At 40.9% G+C, this 25,898-nt stretch overlaps 3 protein-coding genes across 3 annotated transcripts; all 3 read right to left on the bottom strand.

Annotated features, from left to right (window-relative positions):
- Nucleotides 1–2,748: 2,748 nt before the first annotated feature.
- LOC136834439 (zinc finger protein 271-like) lies at nt 2,749–6,454 on the bottom strand. The gene has a single exon (XM_067097037.1). It carries the CDS (start codon nt 4,330–4,332, stop codon nt 3,037–3,039), a length of 1,296 nt encoding a protein of 431 aa, XP_066953138.1. The 5' UTR covers nt 4,333–6,454; the 3' UTR covers nt 2,749–3,036.
- Nucleotides 6,455–22,725: 16,271 nt separating this feature from the next.
- Nucleotides 22,726–24,033, bottom strand: LOC136834140 (golgin subfamily A member 6-like protein 22). Its single transcript, XM_067096401.1, has one exon. It carries the CDS (start codon nt 24,031–24,033, stop codon nt 22,726–22,728), a length of 1,308 nt encoding a protein of 435 aa, XP_066952502.1.
- Nucleotides 24,034–24,979: 946 nt separating this feature from the next.
- On the bottom strand, nt 24,980–25,516 carry LOC136834139 (uncharacterized). Its single transcript, XM_067096400.1, has one exon. It carries the CDS (start codon nt 25,514–25,516, stop codon nt 24,980–24,982), a length of 537 nt encoding a protein of 178 aa, XP_066952501.1.
- Nucleotides 25,517–25,898: the final 382 nt, after the last annotated feature.

Genomic DNA, 25,898 nt, shown 5'->3' with positions numbered 1-25,898 from the left:
TCCTGTCTTTGAAAACAGAATACATTTTAGTCATTTACAAAGCAATCCTGTCTCAACACTTTTGAGTGGTCAGCTTAAAACAGAATACAGTAATACAGTACTTTAGTCATTTACAAAGCAATCCTGTCTCAACACTTTTGAGTGGTCAGCTGAGTGGTCAGCTTAAAACAGAATACAGTAATACAGTACTTTAGTCATTTACAAAGCAATCCTGTCTCAACACTTCTGAGTGGTTAGCTTAAAACAGAATACAGTAATACAGTACCTTAGTCATTTACAAAGCAATCCTGTCTCAACACTTTTGAGTGGTCAGCTTAAAACAGAATACAGTAATACAGTACTTTAGTCATTTACAAAGCAATCCTGTCTCAACACTTCTGAGTGGTCAGCTTAAAACAGAATACAGTAATACAGTACTTTAGTCATTTACAAAGCAATCCTGTCTCAACACTTCTGAGTGGTCAGCTTAAAACAGAATACAGTAATACAGTACTTTAGTCATTTACAAAGCAATCCTGTCTCAACACTTTTGAGTGGTCAGCTTAAAACAGAATACAGTAATACAGTACTTTAGTCATTTACAAAGCAATCCTGTCTCAACACTTCTGAGTGGTCAGCTTAAAACAGAATACAGTACTTTAGTCATTTACAAAGCAATCCTGTCTCAACACTTCTGAGTGGTAAAACAGAAAACAGTAATACAGTACTTTAGTCATTTACAAAGCAATCCTGTCTCAACACTTTTGAGTGGTCAGCTTAAAACAGAATACAGTACAGTACTTTAGTCATTTACAAAGCAATCCTGTCTCAACACTTCTGAGTGGTCAGCTTAAAACAGAATACAATCATTTAGCAATCAACACTTCTGAGTGGTCAGCTTAAAACAGAATACAGTAATACAGTACTTTAGTCATTTACAAAGCAATCCTGTCTCAACACTTCTGAGTGGTTAGCTTAAAACAGAAACAGTACTTTAGTCATTTACAAAGCAATCCTGTCTCAACACCAGTGGTTCTTAAAACAGAATACAGTCAGTCATTTACAAAGCAATCCTGTCTCAACACTTTTGAGTGGTCAGCTTAAAACAGAATAAGTAGTCATTTACAAAGCAATCCTGTCTCAACACAGTGGTCAGCTTAAAACAGAATACAGTAGTCAGAGGAGGAGTCATTTACAAAGCAATCCTGTCTCAACACTTCTGAGTGGTTAGCTTAAAACAGAATACAGTAATACAGTACCTTAGTCATTTACAAACAATCCTGTCTCAACACTTTTGAGTGGTCAGCTTAAAACAGAATACAGTCTTTAGTCATTTACAAAGCAATCCTGTCTCAACAAGTGGTCAGCTTAAAACAGAAATTTTAGTCATTTACAACAACTGTTCAACACTTTTGTGGTCAGCTTAAAACAGAATACAGTAATACAGTACTTTAGTCATTTACAAAGCAATCCTGTCTCAACACTTTTGAGTGGTCAGCTTAAAACAGAATACACAGTCATTTACAGTACTTTAGTCATTTACAAAGCAATCCTGTCATTAAAACAATACAGTACTTTAGTCATTTACAAAGCAATCCTGTCTCAACACTTCTGAAAACAGCATTTAAAACAGAATACAGTACTTTAGTCATTTACAAAGCAATCCTGTCTCAACACTTTTGAGTGGTCAGCTTAAAACAGAATACAGTACTTTAGTCATTTACAAAGCAATCCTGTCTCAACACTTCTGAGTGGTTAGCTTAAAACAGAATACAGTACTTTAGTCATTTACAAAGCAATCCTGTCTCAACACTTCTGAGTGGTTTTAAAAACAGAATACAGTACTTTAGTCATTTACAAAGCAATCCTGTCTCAACACTTTGAGTGGTTAGCTTAAAACAGAATACAAAGTCATTTACAGCAATCCTGTCTCAACACTTTTAATACAGTACTTTAGGCAATCCTGTCTCAACATTAGTCATTTACAAGCAAGCAATCCTGTCTCAACACTTCTGGTTAGTGGTTAGCTTAAAACAGAATACAGTACTTTAATTTACAAAGCAATCCTGTCTCAAGTACTTTAGTCATTTACAAAGCAATCCTGTCTCAACACACTTCAGTGGTCAGCTTAAAACAATCCTGTCTAACTACAGAATACAGTACTTTAGTCATTTACAAAGCAATCCTGTCTCAACACTTCTGAGTGGTTAGCTTAAAACAGAATACAGTAATACAATACTTTAGTCATTTACAAAGCAATCCTGTCTCAACACTTCTGACTGGTTAGCTTAAAACAGAATACAGTAATGCAGTCAGTCCACTGTAACTAGTGAGCTAATAAAAGGCATTACAATTTACTAATGCTGTATCAAAATCTTTGTAGAATATCTAAACCAAGAACATCATATTATCTAAAATTAGTCAAATAAAACTGCACCTTATTTTCACTGTCTATTTTAAAACAGAATACAGTAATACAGTACTTTAGTCATTTACAAAGCAATCCTTTATCAATCTTTTGAGTGGTTAAAACAGAATTTTTTTATTTCCAATAAGAATCAGTACTTTTATGTATATGACTGGTTTTCTAGTATGAGTTTTCTCAACACCTTAAAACAGAATACAGTTCAGTAAAGTCATTTACAAAGCAATCCTGTTGGCATTCATGAGTAGCTTAAAACAGAATACAGAATGCAGTCAGCCTTCTCTCAATATGGGTTCTCATATCACAATCTTTTTTCTAAAGCAGATCATATTATCTAAAATAATAAACACCTTTTTGGCACTCAGTACATTTACTGTAACTGCCCTCTAAAATTATGAATTTTCATGAGTAATCTCAAAGTATCTGAAAATGTTCAACATTTTTTACATTAGGATTGGAGAATGTCCTCTCTCTACAATGATTTCCAATGTGTACTTTGAGAATTTCAGAATTAGTAAAATTACTTGGGCAAAGATCAAGTATACAGTTTCTGTCTAGTGTAAACTCTTGTGTGTTTTGAGATGACCTGAAGCAGAAAAACTTCTTTGAAATACAGAGCAAATGAATGGTTTCTATCCTGTGTGACTTCTCATGTGTGATTTGAGAAGACTTTGACGAGAAAAACTTCTTTGACACATGGAGCAAGTATATGGTTTCTCTCCTGTATGAGTTCTCATGTGTGTTTTGAGAACATTGTGATAAGAAAAACTTCTTTGACATACAGAGCAAGTATATGGTTTCTCTCCTTTGACATGTCTCCTGAAACCACTTTGATGAGAAAAACTTCTTTGACATGTAGGGCAAGTATATGGTTTCTCTCCTGTATGAATTCTCATGTGTGTTTTGAGAACACTTTGATCAGAAAAACTTCTTTGACATACAGAGCAAATATATGGTTTCTCTCCTGTATGAGTTCTCACATGTTTTCTGAAATCACTTTGATAAGAAAAACTTCTTTGACATGTAGGGCAAGTATATGGTTTCTCTCCTGTATGAATTCTCATGTGTGTTTTGAGAACACTTTGATCAGAAAAACTTCTTTGACATACAGAGCAAGTATATGGTTTCTCTCCTGTATGAGTTCTCACATGTCTTCTGAAATCACCTTGATGAGAAAAACTTCTTTGACATGTAGAGCAAGTATATGGTTTCTCTCCTGTATGAATTCTCATGTGTGTTTTGAGAAGACTTTGATCAGAAAAACTTCTTTGACATACAGAGCAAATGTATGGTTTCTCTCCTGTATGAGTTCTCATGTGTCTATTGAAATGACTTGACTCAGAAAATTTTTTTTGACATACAGAGCAAGTATATGGTTTCTCTCCTGTGTGAGTTCTCATGTGTCTTGTGATATTACCCAGTTCAGAAAAGCTTTTTTGACATATGGAGCAAGTATATGGTTTCTCTCCTGTATGAGTTCTCATGTGTTTTTTGAGAACATTAGGATAAGAAAAACTTCTTTGACATATAGAGCAAGTATATGGTTTCTCTCCTGTATGAGTTCTCATGTGGACTCTCAGGTTCCACGTCTGTGAAAATGTCTTTTGGCATTCAGCACATGTTTTTCGCTCCTTTGCTGTGTTGCTTCTCTTTGAAAATACTTCCGTTCTACCTAAATGTCTATTTTCTTCTGCAGCAGAGATCTTCTTTCCACTTTCATCATCACAGCTTGGAGTGCAGTCCTCGTACATAATAGATTGGGATGAACAGTTCACATCAAATTCACTATGGTCAAAAAGTTCTGGTTCTGCCTCGACTTCTAAGAAGGGATCTGCAAATAAAGAGCCTTCATCTGTGTCTTCAGTAAGATCCCCCTCCAAATTCTCCTTCTCTTTTATGACTAACAGCATTTTCACAGGATGTTCCATTTACAATACAGTACTCAATCCTAGTTAGGATCTGATGAAATTTTCCTCTTCTTGGAATACTCTGAAATAAAATAAAAAAAAATCTGAGAAAAACATGTTCTGAATAGCACCGTTCATGACAAACAAAGAATGAGAAATTCAAAATAATTTCATATTTTACAGAATGTACTTTTTCAACATTAAAATAAACATCCTCTGGGAAAACAAAAATCACAGTGCAAAGAGCATTTGGACACAATTTGTCTCAAAAGAAATAAAACAGCCTTGGATTCTGTTTGGAATCAATAAATTTATTCGGGCCAAAGTTGGCTGAGAATTCAACCAGCTTCTGCCTTTACCACAAATTCCCGACTTGCTCTAATTCTGACAATCAAATGAACAGCATCTTTCCTTCATGAAATGGGAGTATTATATGTCTATTTACAGAAGAATGGCTTTTTCTTATGCGAACTGCATGTGCATTTTGAGGTGGTTCTAATGAAAAGGCTACTTGAACACCCAATGCATATAAATAATTTTGATCTAGTATGAGTTTGCATGTGACTTTTGAGAACATGGGATAGAATTGAAGTGAATTAATATCCATCAAGCAAGAGGTCATGCAGACCATATAGTGCTATGTTATGCTATTAATAGATAAAGTATGATCAAAGTTAGTGATTGATAGGTCATATTTGATGAAGAATATTTATTCGTTGGAGGAAGTAGATTACACTTTCTATGGAGAAGTGTTCTGCTTCGGTGAGAATATCTTGAAGACGAGGTGGATGGGGAAGAGAGGTTAGGCTGGGAAATGCTCTGCTGCGTGCGACTGTGTTGGGGGCAGGAAAGGATTATGTGTGATACTGAAGGGGATCCGTTCATGAAGTGGGAGTGTGTTAGATTTGTATGACCGATGCGTAGTCAGGCAAGAGCTGCTTCCCATTGTCTTTTCTTGTTATTCAAGATAATAGTCCAGAAAGACTGCCAGCGACTTAGTAGGTAGTTAAGGAAAAATTGGAAATAGTCTGAATAAGGGATGGTTTTGAAATGCGGGCATCCTGACAAAATTGCAGAGCGGGCCAATGAGTCCACTACCTCATTGCCTAGGATACCCACATGGCTCGGGGTTCAGCAGAAGCAGATTAGTTTTTTCTGCATTGAAAAGCGAAAAAGCCAATCTCGAATTTCACAGACTATAGGATGTGTGCAGGTAACAGACTGGATAAGGGTTAGAGAGTTAGCCGAATCTGTGAAAATAACGAAGGATAATGAGAGGAAGACTAAGAGTTGTTTGAAAGCAAGCTGAATGGCATATAGTTCTGTCATACGTATGCTTGCCACTGGTGGTAAGTTAAGTAGTTGGCAAAGTTTGGTGGGGAAGAGGACCACTGCCCCAGTTCCTTTAGGGGCCCTGGAGCGGTCGTGTAGATCAGGGTGCTAGCATCATGTTGTGGTAGTGTGAAAAAAAAATGGTTTTGTATGAATTAATTTGATTTTTTAATGATTTTTCTTTGTGTTTGTGAGTGAGTGATTGTTTAGTTAATCTTTTTTTTGTGCTTACAGTATGCCGAGTTTGTCAGGGTAGAGCAACTTGCTCCCCTTCATCCAACTTGCCAGAGGATGGGTCAGAAGTTAGGATACTTTCATGCGAAAGCTGTCAGGGAATAGATATCTACCGACGGGAACTGGGGTGGAAATAAAAGTCTGAATTGGCAACTGACAAATCAGTCAAACAGTTGGTGAGACCAAATCCATTTTCATGTTCCATTTAAAGTTACGCAGAACAGTTACCTAAGGAGACAGTGTCTGTCCCAAACGGGATGGGGATCAGAGAAGAGTGAAGTGCTTTTGTGTAGAAAAGACTACATGAAGAGATTCTAAAGCGATTTCTGCCCTCAGCTTGGATGTCATAACTAAAATAAACTCTGTGGTGATCCCCAACTTGTGTGATGACTTTGAATATTCTGAGCGGAAGTGAAGAGAAAGATAAGGAATTATTTTTGGGAACATAAGCCAGAGTTGGAGATTGGCTGATAACTTGACTAATATCCATATCAGACGAAGGTTCATCGGTAGGCTAAGTCCTGCGTGGGGCGAAGGGTGTTTGCAAAGTTGCTGTTTTTCTCTGGTAGTATTAAAATTAAGGAATTAGGTTTAGGCTCTCAGATGGTCAGTGTAATATTAGGTTAAGCTAAGTTAGTATAGGTTGAGTTGGGTATAGTTAAGGTTGAATTAAGTAAAATCAAGGTTTTATTTAACCCCACAGTCCGGGTATCTTTCCTGAAAGATTTAAATTAACTCTGTGGGCGGAGTCGGGTATCTTTCCTGAAAGATTTCAATCGCCGCCAAATGTTTTGAATGGAATTGGCGCAATTTTTCTGCTGCGACACCTCTAGAGTATTTTTGACAAATTGGCAACCCATACATCACCATACACCACCTCTGAGAGCTGAATGAGAGCGATCAGTAGTCCCCCAAGCATTGGCTATGGAGGGTGCGGATCATTTTCTTCTGACCCCAAACCAAGCACTTCGCTCGGTCTTAGTGCGCGCCCACACGTCTCGGATGATAGTGATACTTTTGTCAGTGATCCTTCTACTAGTAAGAAAAAATTAGTAGTAAAAAGAGGCCCCCTAACGACCAAAGAAATCAGTGAAACTTTGAAATTGTTGGAAGAATTCCACCATAGTGATAGCTATGGGAGCGAGTCTGATTACGAGAACGACGTTCTCGAAGGCTTGGGATGGGCTGATGAAAGTGGTGATGAGGAACTGAATGATCCTACATATCGTCAGCAAGAAACTGATAGTAGTAGTGATGATAGTGATGCTTATCAAGCCGAAATAATTGATGATGAAGAAGACATTCTCCGAGGCAGAGGTCCGTTCGCCGACGCCACAGGCAACGGAGAGGTGGGATCCTCTTCCTCTCGCAGTTCATCGGGGGGAAGGGAAAGCGGCCGTGGTGTTTGAACACATGGGTTGGCTGCGGCTACAGAAGATGACGGTTGGACTGATGGGCGTAATTTCGTTCCTCATGATTATGTTTTTGGTGGTTCAGCAGGAGTGACGCTAGATTTTGACCTCGACCCTAATATGAGTGAAGAATCCGATTATTTTCGGAAATTCATCGACGATATAGTGCAAGTCATGGTCGATGAAACCAATCGGTATCACTCGCTCCTCACACGTGACAGGCCTCTGGTACATCGAAGATGAAGAAATGGGTGGATGTTTGTCTCCAAGAAATGATAGTGTTCCTGGCTCTCACGTTACTAATGCCTCATACATGAAGCATCGTGATGAGGGATTACTGGGCAACAGATGCATACATATATACGCGATATATGGAAATTTCATGCCACGTGACAGATATCAGGATATATATCAGTTCTTGCATTTCACAGACAATGAGATGAGGGATTGAGGGATAGAAATAGTAATGATAGACTCTGGAAAATAAGAGATGTCTTGGAAATGGTAAGGGAAAGATTCAAAAAATATTTTTATCCCTTCCAAAAACTTGTTGTGGATGAAAGTTTAGTGTTATTAAAGGGTAGACTGATATTCAAGCAATACATAAGAACAAAAAGACATCGTTTTTGGGATAAAAATATATGTTATTTGTGACTGTAAAACGGGATATGTTCTTGACATTGTCATTTATACAGGGACAGACATAGACATCCCAGCTAATGATCCCTTGGGGCATTCAGGGGCCGTTGTGAAGACGCTAATGGATCCCTATTGGAATGCAGGCCATATCCTGTATACTGATAACTACTACACCAGCCGGGGCTAAGTACTTATCTCCACGACAACAACACCGGGTTGGTTGGGACGGTCAGAGACAATAGAAAAGGAATGCCCAAATTCCCAAAGGGTATCAAACGAGGTGAGGCTGTTTTCAGAAAGAAAGCTCATCATCTTGTGAAATGGAAGGACCGAAAGGAATTCAATCTGTTGTCGGGGATTCACACTGGGCAAATGATATCCACTGGGAAACAGGACTACAGAACACGTGAAACCATTTACAAACCAGATGTGATTGTGGACTACGTGAAAAACATACGTCTTGTAGATAAATCTGATATGCAAATTGGATACGTGGCATGCACTCGGAGAACAATGAAGTGGTACAAGAAAGCCCTATTCCACATCACAGACGTTTGTATGCTGAATGCGTATAACCTGTACAAATTCCATACAAAACAGTCAATTTCTCTGCGCTACTTTTCACTCAACGTGTGTAAACAGCTCTTGATGAAATATGGCCAATTTCAGAGAACAGCCAAGGGAAAATTTGTCGAGCAACCAGAACGTCTCGTCTGGCACCCAGACAATGGTGCCAGACCCACTTCTTGGACCGCCTTCCCGAAACCCAAAAAGGGAAAACTGAGCCAGAGGACCTGCCACGTATGTGCTAACACAAAGAACATTGAGGAAAGACGGAGGAAGTTGGTCACAACCTGGTGCCCAACATGTGGCGTCGGTCTATGTTTGCCATGCTTCAAAATATACCACAGCTACAATGAATTCTAGGAGAGAGAGAGAGAGAGAGAGAGAGAGAGAGAGAGAGAGAGAGAGAGAGAGAGAGAGAGAGAGAGAGAGAGAGAGAGAGTAAAATACATGTTATCATAACTTTTTATTTCAAGTAAACTTTGTTTTTTATTTACCTGGTAATTCACTTTTTCTTTTACGGGTATATTATTCACTTGACAGTCTTTTTAGAGAGAGAGAGAGAGAGAGAGAGAGAGAGAGAGAGAGAGAGAGAGAGAGAGATGGATAGCTTTTCATTGAGTCGAGAAATGTGTTGGCATACATTGACGATATATATTTCAATTTCATGGCATTTTACGGGTATAACTTGATGGGTATTGTTCACTTTCAATAACTTTTACTTTACATTATGGGTTTTCATATTACATTACGGGTCTTTCATAAATACTAATATTTTTCATACGATAAGGGCAGAAATATAAGGCTTTCGATAACTTTTTCCCGAGTATTACTTTTATATAGTTTTTTTACATTTATGGGTATGTTTCATTTTCATTGCATTTTACGGGTAATAATTTATAACTTTTTCTTTCAAGTAAACTTTGTTTTACATTTACCGATATATTTCACTTTCAGGTCATTTATGGTAAAATGGGTATTGTTCATTTTCATTTTTATAACTTTTACTTTACATTTATGAGTTTATGAACATATTTCAGGGTAAATAAAATATATTTTTATCGAATGAGAGAGAGAGAGAGAGGTAATTATAACTTTTTTTTTATATCGGTAAACTTTGTTTTTTATTTACCTGGTAATTCACTTTTTCTTTTACGGGTATATTATTCACTTGACAGTCTTTTATGAGAGAGAGAGAGAGAGAGAGAGCTTTTCATTGATTCGAGAAATGTGTTGGCATACATTGATGATATATATTTCAATTTCATTGCATTTCGGGTATAACTTGATGGGTATTGTTCACTTTCAATAACTTTTACTCTACATTACGGGTTTTCATATTACATTACGGGTCTTTCATAAATACTAATATTTTTCATACGTTAAGGGCAGAAATATAAGGCTTTCGATAACTTTTTTCCAGTATTACTTTTTATATACTTTTTTTTTTACATTTATGGGTGTTTCATTTTTCATTGCATTTTACAGGTAATAACTTACATGTAAATAACTTTTATTGTATTATATTTGTTGTATGCAAGTGCAAACTTTAGAATTCATTATTTTGCGTGGTATTGTTTGTTAGCGTGTCATGAAAAGGCCCAGCGCCGGGCCAATTCTTTTCAGTCAGCTGTCTCCCGCTCATCCATCTTATAACACTTTATAATCAACTCGCTCTGGTAAGTACAAAAATTTTTTTTAGATTTTTTTTTTTTGTTCCACGTTCATGTGCATGCTATTACCTTTCCATAGATATGTATTTTTCTCCAATTTGCAATGGTCAATTTTAGCCCGGTCTCAGAGGTTACATAAGCGTATTTTAGCCCGGATTGTGAGGGTTAAGAACCTTCAAATCTATTCCAACATCCTGATCTAGTTGTAACTATTAGAAGTCCCCATAATGCATCAATATGTGCTCTAAGAAATGAGGATATAGAACAGAGGAGGGAGTTTCAAGTTTTGAAAAATTATGTCATGTGGGCGAGTAGACAGAGGGAATGGGAATTAGCCAAGGTGGGAAAGTGTGAATACAGTACGGGAGGATGGCCAATTGTGGGGATGAAGAGTGAGAAAGAAGGGTTTTCATATGGAGAGAAAGGGTGGGTCATTTGGGATTGTTAGTAAATTTGGCAAGAAGGGGCTCAGGTATAGTTAGCTTCAGGGTAGAGAATTGGTGAAATCTGGCATAGTACCTAAGAGCGAGGAGGGCATGTCGGCGCATAAGCGATGGTAGTCCTGATCTGGCATAGAGGCTTTCTATAGGTGATGAGCAGAAGGCCCAAAGGAGGAAGCTGAAGAGTACACCTGGGATTCATAATCCAGAACAGATAGAATCAGGGCTTCATGTAGGTGCAGAAGCATTTTGCGGTCAGCACCCCAAGTAACGTCAGATAAAGTTTGGAGGCAAAGACGGTGGAGAGCAGTTTTTTAACAGATAGCGTAGGCTGGAAACGACCGTTAAACTCTTGAGCAAGGTGGTTAGGCAGTAACTACCACCAGGTAGGCGGGGATACCCGCCTGCCCGCATGTAAACATTCCAGTTTGCCTTTCGGTCCAGGTTCAGTTTGAGGGGTGGCATGAGGTGGGCATAAAGTGTAAAGGACCTCGGGTTTGTATAGTTAGGAAAAATACAATTTACTTTAAAAATTGTTATTTGTTCCGACACAATATACAAACCCTCGGTCCTTTACATTAGGAAGACTCACTGGTTGGAGGAGGAATCTGAGTGAGTCTCCTGAACTGACTGGAGTTCTACACACCTTGTCTTCCTCCTGGTCGAAAGAGCGAGGAAGGGTACTGTGCCTCTGACATATTGATCGGGTGTAGGAACTGCAAGATCAAATGTCAGATACTGGACCTTTTCGCATGAGTGAGGAAACATAACTTCATGCAAAGTAGGCTGGAAGGATCTTGAGTCGGATGACAGTAAGGAAAATACAAGATAAGGTTCCTTATTGCCAGGTCTCCTTCCTCCCTTGCAAGAGGAAGGAGCGGAATTGCTCCTATTAATTCTATAAGAAAAATAGAACAGGAGCTCGATGTTAGTCTTATCTGCATCAGTGCCAGTTCCAGCAGCTATTGGTTCGAGTCCTATTCTCATCCCCTGAGGGGAAGTTGGAGGCCAGGAAGGGGGAGGAAGAGAGGCCAGTCACTCTCGGAATCATTCTCCACTTCAGAACCAACGCCTTAGGCGAGATGCTACCTGTCCTCTTGAATGAGTCTGGGTAAGACAACACAACTTGTTGAGCAGCCACCACAGAGCCAAGGAAAAAGGGTTCCAAGGGCTTGTGGGCAAGATCCTGAAGGAAGAAGACAAGAAGTGTGGTCTTGGGACCAAGTCTTGCTTCCAGACCGACAGAACATATTCTTCCGAATGCGAGGGATGGACCAAGCCATCGACTTTGTGAGCTCTCGGGTGAAATGTACCGATATCGTCGTCATCAGCTGCCAAGTACCTCCTTTGATCGCTTCACGAAGTCAGGAGGATGTGTCCTTAGACACTTCTTCCTTGGGAGAGACAGTACTAGCGAAAACGTTGACGACATCTAGGTTAGGAATGTCGAGCCTTTCGGAAAGTACCACAGCTCCCAATAGGACAAAGTAACGAATGTTCTGGATCATCGACACCAAGTCCAAGGAGGAGGGGAACAAGAAGGACTCAAACCTGACAGTCGATGCCAATGGATTCGGAGTCCATCTACGACATCCGAGAAGGAGTCGAGGTATGATCCCCATCCCTGTTCTTCTGTCTTCTACGCCAAGGCCAGGGTAAGCTGAGAGATGGTCCTAAGAGGGCATATCTCTATCCGATGACTCTCGTAGGGCGCGTACAGACCACGGACAGGAGCCCTGAACGAGAGTCGCATGCCACCCAGGAAACAGTTCCCTGGGACAGCACGACTGAAGAAGCTTCTCGTCCGTAGCTAACTCTCGACTGAGGAGACGAAGGCTACTTCAGATAGAAGACTAGGTCGCAAGGGCCTACGTTCTTCACAAATGAAAGGGAGAGAAGCTACCCTTGGCGGAGAAGACGAGGAAGTCCAGACTTGACCAGCAAAGACGGATCCAGTCCCTGGGACAGTGTTGCAGAGCACTTCAAGGGATATCCAGCTATATCCGTTGCCGCTCGGCGAGAAAGCCTGTGCTTGCAAGGAAAGCTGGAAAGTCTCCCAGTCCTTAACACACAGGGATGTACTGCCTCAAGAACCGCTTCTTGTGTAGCTGCACAGGAGGATGGGTCAAGCGGAATTCTTCTCGATGCCTCGGCAATCAGTTCAGATGAAGGCGAAGTCTTCAAGTATTTGTCTGTAACTTGGGGTGAGCAATGTTTGTGAACCCCTAGCGAAACGGACAAATACGGAGGGAAAAAACGTCTATATCGAGTTTTCACCAAAAGACAGCATGCCTCAACAGAGCGGCCCCTGGTCTGGTATGGAGGAGCGAGAAAAAACTACCGACTTGTGTGCAGGGAGGCAACAGAAGGACGGTAGGGATTTCTCAGTCCAGCAGTCTCTGCATGAATCTCTGTGAAGAAAAAGTGAGCAGCATCTTCCGTCCTGATCATTCAAACCCGAGGCCAGGCTTGCCTACCAATACATCCCCACCAGGAATGCATCTGGTTAATTGAGCTGCCAAGTGTGCAATAGAACAACACTCGAGTACCTGCAAATGTCGAGATGAAACAAGAGGAAAAAACGATTGCCTTTTGTTTGTCGACAAATGCCACTACTGTGGTTTTGTTGTTCAACGAAACCAGTGAGTGCCGCAAAACCCATCCTGAATTCTCTGACAGCCAAAAGGCTGCCCTGAGCCCAGGACGGTGATGAGAAGGTACTAATCGTCTCAGTCACACAAATTCAAGACAAGGTCTTACCAGTGTTCGCCTATTCCTCAATCTGTGAATCCGTAAGTAGACACAAGATGTGAGGGGGAATATGCAAGCATATTCGAAGGTTCCTTCAATCAAGCATTAGCCTAACTCTTTCCTCATACATCGAAGAGGAAAGAACGGAGGAAAGGAAGAAGACTTCCATTCTCCACCATGGGGAAGCTTCTGCAAGATGACAGGATACCGAGGCAATTAGCTCTAGCCGGCTGGCATTTCCCGAATCGGGAGCACGGGAGAGGTGGTGGGATGGAAGTTTGATGGAAAGAATTGCAGAGACCTAAGGGAAATAGATACTTCTCCTGAAGGAATCCATTCCCAGGTCTCGGCAATGTCGCTGCCAGTTCCAGAGACTCGATAAGTATCATTTTGTCCAGGCATCAGCAGTTGCAATCTTCTTCTGAAGCCTAGGACTTCTTAGCTAAGGAGTTGAGGGGGCTGGCTTGAACTCAAGGTCGAGTTGAGATGACTAAGACCCAAAGTTCTTGGCCATTGTCCAAAGGACAAGTCAGTGCCCTGGTGGGAACCTTGATTACAGAGGGCTATCTGGCAAATCTCTGAAAGAGAAAGGCAGAACCAAGTAAAGGTTCGTTCCCAAGGGTCAAGCCAACTCGGGACTTACGAAACTGGAGATCCGAATTGGGACAAAGTCCTTCTTCTTAGCACCAGAATTGCCCAAAAACTGCAGTCAGCAAGACCCTCCCAGGCAAGAAGAATTCATATTCTGTCGAGGCAGGGGTGGAAGTTTGGTGTCTCGACCTGAATTAACTCCATCGAAGAAAAGAATTCATCAGGTCGAGAACGCTCTCGGAAGCCAGGACGTGGCAGTCCCTGACACTCTCTGCCCCTCGGGAACTGCAAGGGTTGTGAGTGATGAAGGTTATTCATTGGGGAGCGCGGTCCTGTCCCGGGGATCCTCGCGCCGATGAATCGGCGCCAAAGTTCCCGAGAACACAGGGGCGATCGTAACTTGAAGAGGAAGACCCTCGCTGTTTCCGATGCGTGAAACTCCTGTACCTCTCCCCTTGGTGGGAGGCCTTGACAGATCCCATGAAACCCTCCTCGGCTACCTGGTTATAATACGAAAGAATCGGGGACCGACACCCAAAGCACGCCAGGCAGCCAGCCAAACTCGAAAGAAAATTTCGTCGGAGCTCTCCCTGTCCGTCTCGTGCCTCTCGGAACAACCGAGAGGAGAAGAGAACAGGTGAGGAGAAAAAGAGTATCCCTACCTGTCCTGCCAGTAAGATAAACAGGAGAGGCGGACCGTGAGCGATAATCAACCGAAGGAGATTACTGCCACACGGGGAAAGGAGAGCACTTGTGCCGTGGCAAAGGGCTTTCCTGGGAAGAGCAAAAAGTTCACTCGAACATAGCCGAGGACCCGAATCGGAAAAAACTGAGTAGGGCCGAGCCGATCATGGTTGGTATGCGATCCAGCTGGGGAGGCAGGCGGCGGGACTGGGAGCCAGTCTGGCAGGCCGAGTCGAGCCAAGCCAGTCTGGCAGGCTGAGAGTCGAGCCGAGCCAGTCTGGCAAACCGCGACCGGGGCCGAGCCGAGCCAATTGCTAATTGCGAACACAATCGTAACTGGGCAGGATGGACTCGTCTGCTGTGAACAATTGCTAGTTTCCCGAACTCTAAACTCCTTCGAGGCCGAGGCCCCTCGAGAAGAAGGTTCAAAGGGGAATTCTGTGTCTGCTATCTTGCATGCTCGAACCCTAAAGTTCAAGACACAAGAACGAAGCCCGCCCGAGCAACCGAAGCAGCTGGTGGGCAGTATCGAGACACCTGGCGTCGCGGCACCCCAACACCTGGGTGTCCCAGCAACCAGACACCTGGGTGTCCCAGCAACCAGACACCTGGGTGTCTCGGCACTTTCTCTTGTCCTGTGCCTCTCGTAAGGAGAGCGCTCGTGATTCATAAATTCGAGCTACCCACGAGACTTCCAAAATCGGGATTGGCTGCTTTGTTTCCTAATAGATCGAAAGAGCCAAGCACAGAACCAGTCTTAGACGCAGACTTCCAAGACTGGCAACGAGGGCGTGGCCTCGAGAGGCGCGCTCTCGTGGCCCCCAAACGCAAGATCCCACAGGAGAATGCGAATCGGGTTCAACGAGGGCAGGAAAACTTGAGAATAGTCAGTCCCTTAGAAGTCCCGCAGGACTCCCCCGGAAGAGAATCTCTTCCCTGCTTCTTCTGGTGTTCGAACCGACAGGATCGAGACACCAGGCTGGGAACCTGACCGAGCACTGGCAAACACGGGGGGAGCGCTTGCGGTGCTGGCAGGAAGAGGAACCAAGACACCTGGGTGCCTCGGCCCTTCTCTCGCACTGCTCCTGAACTGGGCCCAGGAAAATCTCTCCAGACCAGATCAGGATACTCGATATTCCATAGAATCTCGAGCACTCAGAGCGGCTCGCGAACGAGTGCCCGAAGCAGCCCCCATCTTAGAGGCGGAACCTCTAAGACTTGGGAACAGGATCGCAAACTGAGGTCTGCGCGCCCACGGCTTCCGAAACACAAAACCCACGGCTATGCCAATCGGTTTCCTAACCCGAAGGTCGGGAAGAGCCAACGAGAAACCCACTGCCTCCTCGGGAGGAGGCAGTCCCCAGATGTCCAAGGGCATCAAGGGCAAGAAGCAGCATTCCTTTCCTTCGGCCGATGGAGGTCTGTCCGATTCTCAGGACCCCCTTGGACCTCGGGAGAGGAAGAGAAGACGCAGCAGAAGACGAAATCGAAAATAAGATGAAGACGGCGGCTACTTCCACAGGACGGCTTCCTTCACCTCCACTCCGACATCTTCTACAGGATGGTGGATACGAAACATCGTATTTTCCAGGGTAGTCTGGCAGGAACACAACGGACGCAGCCAGGACACCAACCAGGAGAAGCATGATCAGGACAGCCGATGCAGGAGCTACGGCAGCAGTTCGGAAGGCAGGAGCTACTGCAACGGCCCAGGAACATCACCTCAACAGGACCACTTCCTACAGCGAGCCTTCATCACCTCAACAGGACCACTTCCTACAGGATGCTTCGGACATCAACCTCTGGGGCAGCTGGCAGGAACGCAGGCGGCCCTGGGCACCACCGCCAGGCGGCAGGAATGATCAGGACAGCCGATGCAGGAACTACGGCAACAGCGGTTCGGCGAGCAGGAGCTGTGCAACGGCCAGGAACGTCACTAAGGCGACTTCCTTCCCTTCACGCCAACATCTTCTACAGGATGGCTGACATCGTAACCTCCAGGGCAGCTGGCAGGGGTTTGTATATTGTGTCAGAACAAGCGGGCACGATCAGGATTGTTCGATGCATGACGGTTCGGAAGGCAGGAGCTACTGCAACGGACAGAATGTCCTGAAAGTCACCAGCAGCGACAGGGGCGACCAGGGCGGCTGCGGCAGGACCAGGAGAGCAGTCCACAGACTGTCGTCTGAGTTGACAAGAGCATAACACAGGGAACAGCAGGAGCAGATGGACCACAGATACGCAGGAAGCATTGCAACAGCATACATGAAAACCAGCAATGACAGCGATCGATCCACAAGGGGAACAGAGTCAGTTGCGATCCCGACGTGGAAAATATGTCATCTAATCAGGTATTGTGGTCGATCCCAAAGCAACACTGAATGAATGTCGGGACTGCTTCATGCAAGATATTCTTGATATATCCAGCCAACCTGCTGTGTCTGCAATGCTCACTGTCAACCTGAAAGAAAAACAAAGATGATTAGTAGAGGAGACTCCCGCTAACAGGAACAGGCTCGCAGCGTTAGGAGGTACTCAACCAATCGCTCAGAGAGAGAGCCCGAGCGAGCGAGAGAGAAGAGAGAGAGAGAGAGAGAGAGAAGGAAGAAGAGAGGGAAGAGAAAAAGGATGGAGGGAGGAGGCCACCAAGGGCGCCGTGGAAGCGGAACTTATCGACGACGCCCGTAACCTCCCACAGCCTGCAACTCAAGCGCAGGCAGTGGAAGCAACACTCAGCATAAGTAGGAAGAAATTAGTGATGCCCATTACACACGGAGGCAAAGCCCAAGGGCTCAACTCTTACGTCCGATGGATGTAGGGAGTGAAGTAACACGTCCCAAACTATATCTCCGAAAGTAAGGGCGCCTCCAGTATTTACGTAAAGGGCCGCTGGAGAGAAGCATTACCACTTGGTTACGCTTCTCAAGTTATGCCCTCCCAGATCAAACCCAAGACAGGCAGGGAACGACGGCTTATGCAAGGTTATCACAAATCGTGGGTTTGTATTAACAAATATCAAACACACGCATATATATAAACAAAAATAAAGAAAGATCCCACCGGGATAATAAGAGCTTAACGAAGTCAGGATGAGAACGAAAAAACGTGCAACGCTGACGGCAAAAGCAAACTGGAATGTTTACACCATAAGGCGGGTAATCCCACCTACCTAAAAGGGAGAAACTAACCACCTTGTTCAAGAGTTAAACAGTGTTTCCAGCCTACCAAGTAATTCCAATGTAAAACAGGGTTTTAAAATCGGAACAAAGAATTTGTTAATGATCTACAGATATTTTAACCAAATAATGAAGTGTTCCAAATCCAAGATTACCAGTCTTAAAATTAAATGTACAACCCAAAGTGATGATAACCTTTGGATGACAACTGACATCATCCACTTTTGGTTAACATTTAGAATACATTCATTTTGCAGTAGCAGAGTGTGGCAGAGGATTTAACCCAGAAGAATATAGACCTTGCTTCAATAAATTTCAAACAGTAAATTTACTGTAACCAAAAGAGGTTCCCATTAATCGTAAGTTGGTTTCTCCTGTTTCCATGTGATGTCATAGTCAATCTGTTAAGGGTTTAGCACTGACACTGATTTGGGGAGTTCCAGTGTCGTGGAGAAAATAAGTAATGATTTTGGATAAACTGGTTGTTAGCATAATCAAAACAAAGCCATCGGAGTTCCAGAAGAGACCAAAACTGATGAACTTCAGATTTGAACAGTTCAATTTAGAGTTGAGACTGCTCTACACTGTCTTGGTCACAGTGGCTTCCTGGAATGGTTCGATCGAGGTCAGGCAAGACAGGAGCTCCATAAACAGATGAAATGCTATAAGGATCAAAAGGTAACTGGCATAAAACAAAGCCAGCAGTCCCAGTAATAGTACACTCCTGGACCCCTGCAAAAAATGGGGAAAAAGTAAAACAGGCTGACAAAGGCTAGAAAGGAAAATGAGGAGAAGAATAAAATTGTCTTAGGCTAGTCACCTCAGTTAGGGTTCAAATCACCATGTCCCCAAATCCCTATGGCCTAAATATCTCAAATTTTCAAAATATGAAAACACAAAATTGGGGCTAGTGACCCAAAAATAATATTCAAAAGGTATCCACTCCTTGGACCCATGTTGTCTGACACCTGAAACACCTAAATTGGGGTTAAATTTGACAGCATATTCAAGACAGTTAATCCTTGATCTGAGTGTTGAACTGCCTTCATTTCAGGGAATTCAAAGGGCCAGTTATATCAACAAGCAAAATCCCCAAAGCAAAGAAATCAAGGTTTGTATTTCCAGTTCACAAAATCAATCACAAGGTCACAAATGTTTCATTATATAAGTAACTCAAATGACGGCGTATTTTTGCGCATTTGTAAAAAATTTTAAAAAAAGAGGCGGGAATTCTCCAGACACCAGTTAAATCTTTGGGGATATCCTCAAATCTTGTCGTGACTGTGTCGGTTCAATTCCATTAAACAAACGTTCGAGAGTCCGAGACATGTTGACGATCAACTTTTGGTAGTGTATCTCGATTAACATATTATATTTGCTGATGTCCTGGGCATTGTTTACAACCTTATATGGCATAAGGCCCTTCATACAGCTAATTTAAGGTCATTATTAGTTATTTTTGAATAATTTTTATACAAATGAAGTAATAATAATGTTAAAAAATATTTTAAAATGAGAAAATCAAGAAATCGTTATAAGATGAAATCCTTTAAATTTATTTTTATCAACAACTGTAAACTGTTTGGAAATAACATTCCCTTTAAATGACTGCAACAATCCAATTCCGAGACGAGGACATTAAAATATTATCAAGTACATCAAACAAACCCCAAAATTTCTGATGCAGACCTTTGTAAAGAAATCAGAATGTCTATTTTACAATTGCCAATAATTAACCATAAATTAACTCTGGAATTTCATTTTGGACCTCAATAAATAACAAGTATTTAATAAAGCATAGATAGTAATCAGTACACAATTTTTGTGGATAAATACCAAAGTACAATTTAGGCATAATTTATATATTCCAGTATATATAAATCTCTTCTCAAGGAGATATATATATCAGAAATTTTAACTATATATATTATTATAGTTATATGACATAAGCATTGTCATATGATGAATATATTATATATATATTATATATCAACATATATAGTTATATAAATAATATATGTATTATTTTCAATCATGAAGACTTGTATATTCTTTCGGGGGTGAAAACCTCAGGTCCCAAACTGGATGTTCAATACAATCAGTTTAATATCTAAAAAAAGTACATTACTTTCTTTTAAAAACTATAACTGTCCATCATAATGAAGTATCACATCTTCATAATGAAACCACGTAGTCCAGCCTGTATTTACTGTATATCTGTGAAAACTTCACGTACTTTTAAATCCTGGATAATCCCTTTAGCTCCTCCTGTGTGACCCCACCTAATTATTACAGGATTAAAAGGTTTTCCCAGCGCACATATAAATACAGCTGAAGGATGGGTCTGCTCATTGTACGGATATGAAGGTCAGGGCTTAAGGTTGGGACTGAAGGTCAAAGAAAGCTTGTATCCTTTTTTAAGACCCAACCCAGTTTTAACCCGTTATGGTTAGGGAATTATTGCACCATCCAGTTTGAATGAGGTCCTTTTTAGTAGCAGAAGGTTGCTCAAAATTCAGGTTTGTATATATGATAAAGTTGCAGAAGAATATATATATATATATATATATATTATATATATAGATACGCCGCCTACCTATCAGGACTGCGGTGTTATATAGTATGACATATATATATTCAAAGCCTTACAAAAACAATCGGTGCAGAATTCGCTGATAATGTGGACTGTTTGCTCCAAGAAAGCCTTGTATCTTTTTCTGAATAAATACTCCATTAGATACCATCCAGCTTGAATGAGGTCCTTTTAGTCCGCCATATATATATATATATATATATATATGTATATATATAAGAGGCTATATATATGGTATATACGCACATGGATATATATAGCCACGCTATATATATATTTTATATATCATGTCAGTGTATATATATTTATAATATATATATATATATATATATACACCCACACCTCACACACATCGGCCTCTAATAATAACTTAAAGTAGTGTAGTGAATCACTTGCAATATATTACTTGACCTTAGATGGGGTTTTTGCCTGGTTCCTGGTTCCTGGTTCCTAAGCGCTCACTCCCAAACACAGTTGCCGGGCACACTACACGATTCTCATGAGGTGCAAGCTTTATTCCCTTGAATACATTTTTACACTTTTATTTTTACTTTACATTATATCAATACAATTTTTCTCAGTTTTATTTTTTCTTTACATTATATATATTATTTAACAGTTTTTCATTTAATTTAGCACCCTACCCCTTAACCTCCCAAATGATCCTTAATATTTCGAATTTATTTACTTTTATGACTCCTCCTTTTTACGTTACTGTTACTTTTTAACTGGTGCCGTTGTTTTCTGGGTTGGTGACGTCCTTTATTTTCATGGCTATTCTTATGTATTCCACTAGTTTTCTGTTCGGGGCTTTCAGAGTCTCTAATGTTAAGTTTTCTATTTTTTGTAAGGTTTTACACCTGAACAAATGTTCTGTGCTGTCCTCCTCTATTCTGCAGTTATCACAGACCTCATCCTTATATCTTCCCCGGTAGTTAGCTTTCAGGTCCAACATATTCAGCCTGGTTTTCATTATTAAGCATGCATCCTTTGTCTCTAGTTCCCTTAGATACTTATTTTCTTCAAAGTTATCTATGAATCTCAGCTTCTTCATTTCTTTCTTCTTTTTTTCCAATGTCTTTTCGATATCTTGCGTTATTCTTCTCTTAATTTCCTGTTTCAGTTCTTTTTTTGCATATTTTCCCATTCCATTTATATCTATATTGTACTTTTTACCTATCTTTTCTATGCCTTTTGTCCAGCACAGCCCGTAGGGGCTCTTAACTGGTCTTCTACTATTTCTTTGATTAGCCTTTTCTTGTCTGAATTTATAATATTGTGGAATAGCATTATTTTCTTGTATTCAATTCTATAGGCAACTGGCCATATGCCGGACTCCGCTAAAATTCCCCAGTAGGGCGTGCCCTTTGGCTGTTCATACATTCCTCGGAGGATCCTGTATTGCATTTGCTCTAGAGCGTTTGACTCGTTTTCTGTTAAGTTGCTCCAGGTCTCTATGTTGGCAAATAATGTTGGGACCACCACTGTTTCATAGATCTTTTCCTTACTTCTAATGCCATATTTCCTACTTTCTTTACGTCTCCATATTTTCTTATTTCTCTTAGTAGGTACTCTACTTTTTGTTTTCTCGATTTAATACTTGTTTCTTGTGAACCATTTTGGGTGTACCACTCTCCTAGGTATTTATATTCGCTTACACTACTAATTGGGCCGTTTTTTTAATTCTGTTCTTATGTGGACTGTCTGGCCCTTTGTCTTCTATCTATTATCAGCACTGCTGACTTGCTTGGCTTAGTGTTAAATTTGAACTTTTCAGTTGCTCCAGGCTGCGGCAGTTGCCAATTGCCATTTCTATACCTTCTTTCCTGCTGGTGGGGAACATTATATCATCAACAAATATTAGGGACTCTATTTCTATATTCCTTATGATTGTTATGTTCTTCCTGCTTATTTCATTCACTTTGTCTGTTGCTATGCTGCATAGTTTTGGGCCTTTAAATTGTACCCTGCCTTACATTTTCTGTAATTTCGATAGCGTCTGTTTCTCCCGCAGGGCATCTTATGACTGCTTTGCCGTTCTCATTCATCTTTCTTATCAACAGTGCATCTTTCCATCCTGTCATTTTCCCAATCTCTTTAATGCAGTCCTTCAGGTCTAGTTTGTCAAAACATTTATACGCATCTCCAAACCATATGTACGTCGGGGCTCCAAGCACTGTGTTGTAGTCAATCACTGCGTTCAGGGTTAGCAGGTGATCAACTGTGGATCTTCCTTCTATGCCACCCCATTGGAATCGGCTTATCTTTTGGTTTATTTTTTCGTTTGTTAATTCCAACCTCACTTTTTCAAATACCTTGCTTATGTTACTCGTGATAAATATTCCTCTCTTGTTTTCTAATTCTAATTTGCTTCCTTTTTTGTGAAGTGATAGTATTTTCATTTTCTCCCATTCGTCGGGGGTGAGTGTTTAACTCCTCTTCTATTTGCCCAATTAAGAGTGCCAGGCTTTCGGTCATTTCTGTCCCCATACTTTTTATCATTATGTTATTTATTCCTTGGCTGTCCGGGGTATATTTATTCTTCAGCTTGCTTACTGCTCTTTCTACTTCTTGAATGCTTCTTGACCTCTGGATCTGGATTTTTTCCGTTTTTCTCGTCCCGCCTAGGGACATCCATTTCTGGTATTGTATATTAATTTCTTCTGCCAGTTTCCCTACTTTATCTTCAGGTTTGTCTAATATGAACAAATCTTTGTAATATTGCTCGTATTCTCTTCTAATTTCTTTCACGTTTTCTATTATTTTCCCTTCCTTATTTTTTATTGCCACCATGTTGTTTGACTTTGTGCCGTCAAGTTTTTTCTTGAAGAAGTCCCAGAAGGCTGCTCCATTTACTCCCCCTTTGGATTTTATTTCGGCTGCTGTTTCCTTTATCCTGATTCCATCTTCCTTCCTTTTTTCTCTAATAATATATTCACTTATTAATCTCTCCTGTACTTGCCTTAGCCTCTTCTCTTCTGTACTTCTAGACTTTTTGTTCTCTCTTTTGATCCTCCTTCTGGCCCTCATTAGGTCTCTTAATACTTTTGTTTTTCTTTCCTTTTTCTCTTTGCATCTTTTCATGCATTTGCTTAATATTTTGTCTAGTTCTGTTTGCCATTTGGTGTACTTCTTTTTTATGTCACCTTTTTCTCTTGCTATGTCTACCAAGGCTTGTCTGTCTCTGCACTCTTTTAGCTTTTTTATGTCTACTCTGTATTTTTTCTTCCTGCTTCTCTCCCACACTAATCTCCAGTTCATGACCACTCTCACAGCACAGTGGTCAGAGTGTACCAGTTCAGATGATATTCTGTAGGGAGTTATTTCTTTTGTTTCGTCTATTTCCATTATCTGTATTCCTTCTTCATCGTCTTCTTTTATCATTACATAATCTATAATAGACTTCTGTGTGTTTTGTATTCTTGTCCATGTTCCTTTGCACTTTCTATGATTATTTATCACCATAAGTTTATTTTGTCTAATAAGTTTCAGCAATTCTTTTCCTCCTTTTGTTACTTCCTCCTTATTGTTAGCGATGATTTTTCCTATTTTGCAGTTAAAGTCCCCAAGGATCATGACTTTTTCACTGTTTTCTTCTGCTTTATTTATTTCTTCTTCTATTGAGGAGTACATATACTTTTCAGCTGGTCATTTTTGCACTTACCCTTCCTGAGGGGCATATATGACACCTAGTCTTATCTTGTTTGTGCCATTGTTAATGCTGACCCAGATGGATTCGTGAGATATGTTTTCTCCTTTGGTTTGGACTGTGACACTTGCCAGCTCATTTTAATGCCTATTATGACTCCTCCTCCATCTTTCTTTCTATTGTTATGAAATACTTTGTAGCCAGTTATTTCCACATACTCATTTTCATGTAAGTGAGTTTCTGTTAAGCACACAATTACTGGGTCCACCTTTTCGATTATTTCTTTTAGGGATTCTAATTTTGACTTTATGCCCCTAATATTTACATAGTATATTCTACAGTTCGTATATAGTCTTTTTTTCTTTATACTTCTTCTTGTCTTCTTACATTTGTTTTTTGTCTTGTCCTCTTTTCTCTCTACTGTCTTCTCTCTAGGTATTGCCCTCTCGTGTTGTCTATTATGGGGTTTCTTAGTACTTCTGCCCATGAAACTGGGTTTGGCTTCTCTACTTGCATATTCCTCATTTCTAAAAATGGATCTTGTATGCCACTTCCTCCATTCTCTCTCTTAGCCTTTCCATTTCTTGTTTTGTAGTGTCTTCTTGAGTTGTTTTCCTTGTCTGGCTACTCCTTTCAGGGTTTTGTGTGTTGTAACACCTGAAACGGCACCCTCTCTCGTCCCATGGGTATGGTTCCCTATTTATGTAGTACTGGCACATGTCCTCATCCTCATCCCATCTCATTCTTTTGTTTTGGCTCTTGGTTCTTTCTGAGTAATTTCCCCTTTCATTTATTATCTCCTTATTTTGACTTCTTATTCTGTGATTGTACCTACAGTTTCTACCATATTTGCAATACCCCTCTTTGAAATACTTACATTCTACCCTTAGGCCAGCATTTCATTTATTCTTCCCATATCCCTAATTTTGGCTACTGATCCTGCTGTGCTGATGTATTTGCAATTCTGCCATATTTGCAGTGCCCCCTTTTGAAGAGCCTACATGCTATCCTTTGGCCCAATTCTTTTCTGTCCTGACTGTACTGGGTTCTTTTATAGGTTCTGCTCTTCCAATTATGCAGGTACTCACAGGAATCTCCTTTCATGCATTTACCAGCTCTGAAGAACCTGCACATTGCTCTTGTTGGCCTCTCCTTGTCAGTAGGCTCATTTTGGGTTCCCTTGGATTCCTTCACTGCCTCTCGTTGTACTTGTCTCCTGTTAGGGTCTTCACTGTTTAAATTTTGCTCCTCTTCAGGGTTAGGAGAGTTTCTGTCTGATTCGGGCATTGTTTTTGTGTGATTTTCTATGGTTGTTTCTTCTTCGTTTTCCATGTCCTTTACTAAGTTTTCGTTTAGGGTTTTCAGGTCTTCTATGAACGTCCATTGATTACTGACTGTCCTGTTTTCAGCAATTTCTCCAATTGCTTTTTCTAGTTTTTCTTTGTATGCTCTGCATTCTTCTTTCATTAACAGTAGCTCTTCTTCTACTAATTTCTTCTCCTTTTTAGTTTCTCTGTGGTTTTTATCCATTCTGATGCACCATACTTTCCAGATTCTTTATGATCTGGGTTTTTCCCTAATGCCTTTTTCATTGCCCTTTCCTCATCTGGACTTGTTTCACCTTTTATCCTATATCCTCTCTTACAGTCTACACACTTACTAGTGTTTTCTTCCTCACAACATCTTATGCAATACCAATATAGGCCCTTGACTTTTCTGTCATTTTTATTGATCTCAGGAAGTTCTTCATTTGAGACTTGGTTAGGGCTGTGTTTGCATTTAGGCACTGAATACAGAATTGGTTTTGCATTTATCACATTCTGCACTTTCGTCCTCTGGATAGCTGGAC

The sequence above is a fragment of the Macrobrachium rosenbergii genome, chromosome 53, assembly GCF_040412425.1.
Source record: "Macrobrachium rosenbergii isolate ZJJX-2024 chromosome 53, ASM4041242v1, whole genome shotgun sequence".
Taxonomy (NCBI): Eukaryota; Metazoa; Arthropoda; class Malacostraca; order Decapoda; family Palaemonidae; genus Macrobrachium; species Macrobrachium rosenbergii.
Note: the sequence above shows the minus strand (reverse complement) of the source record. Positions and strands in the feature narration are given on the sequence as shown.

Excerpts from the sequence above, each read along its gene's own strand:
- LOC136834439 (XM_067097037.1), bottom strand. The coding sequence starts at position 4,332 with ATGGAACATCCTGTGAAAATGCTGTTAGTCATAAAAGAGAAGGAGAAT.
- LOC136834140 (XM_067096401.1), bottom strand. The coding sequence starts at position 24,033 with ATGTACTCCTCAATAGAAGAAGAAATAAATAAAGCAGAAGAAAACAGT.
- LOC136834139 (XM_067096400.1), bottom strand. The coding sequence starts at position 25,516 with ATGAAAGAAGAATGCAGAGCATACAAAGAAAAACTAGAAAAAGCAATT.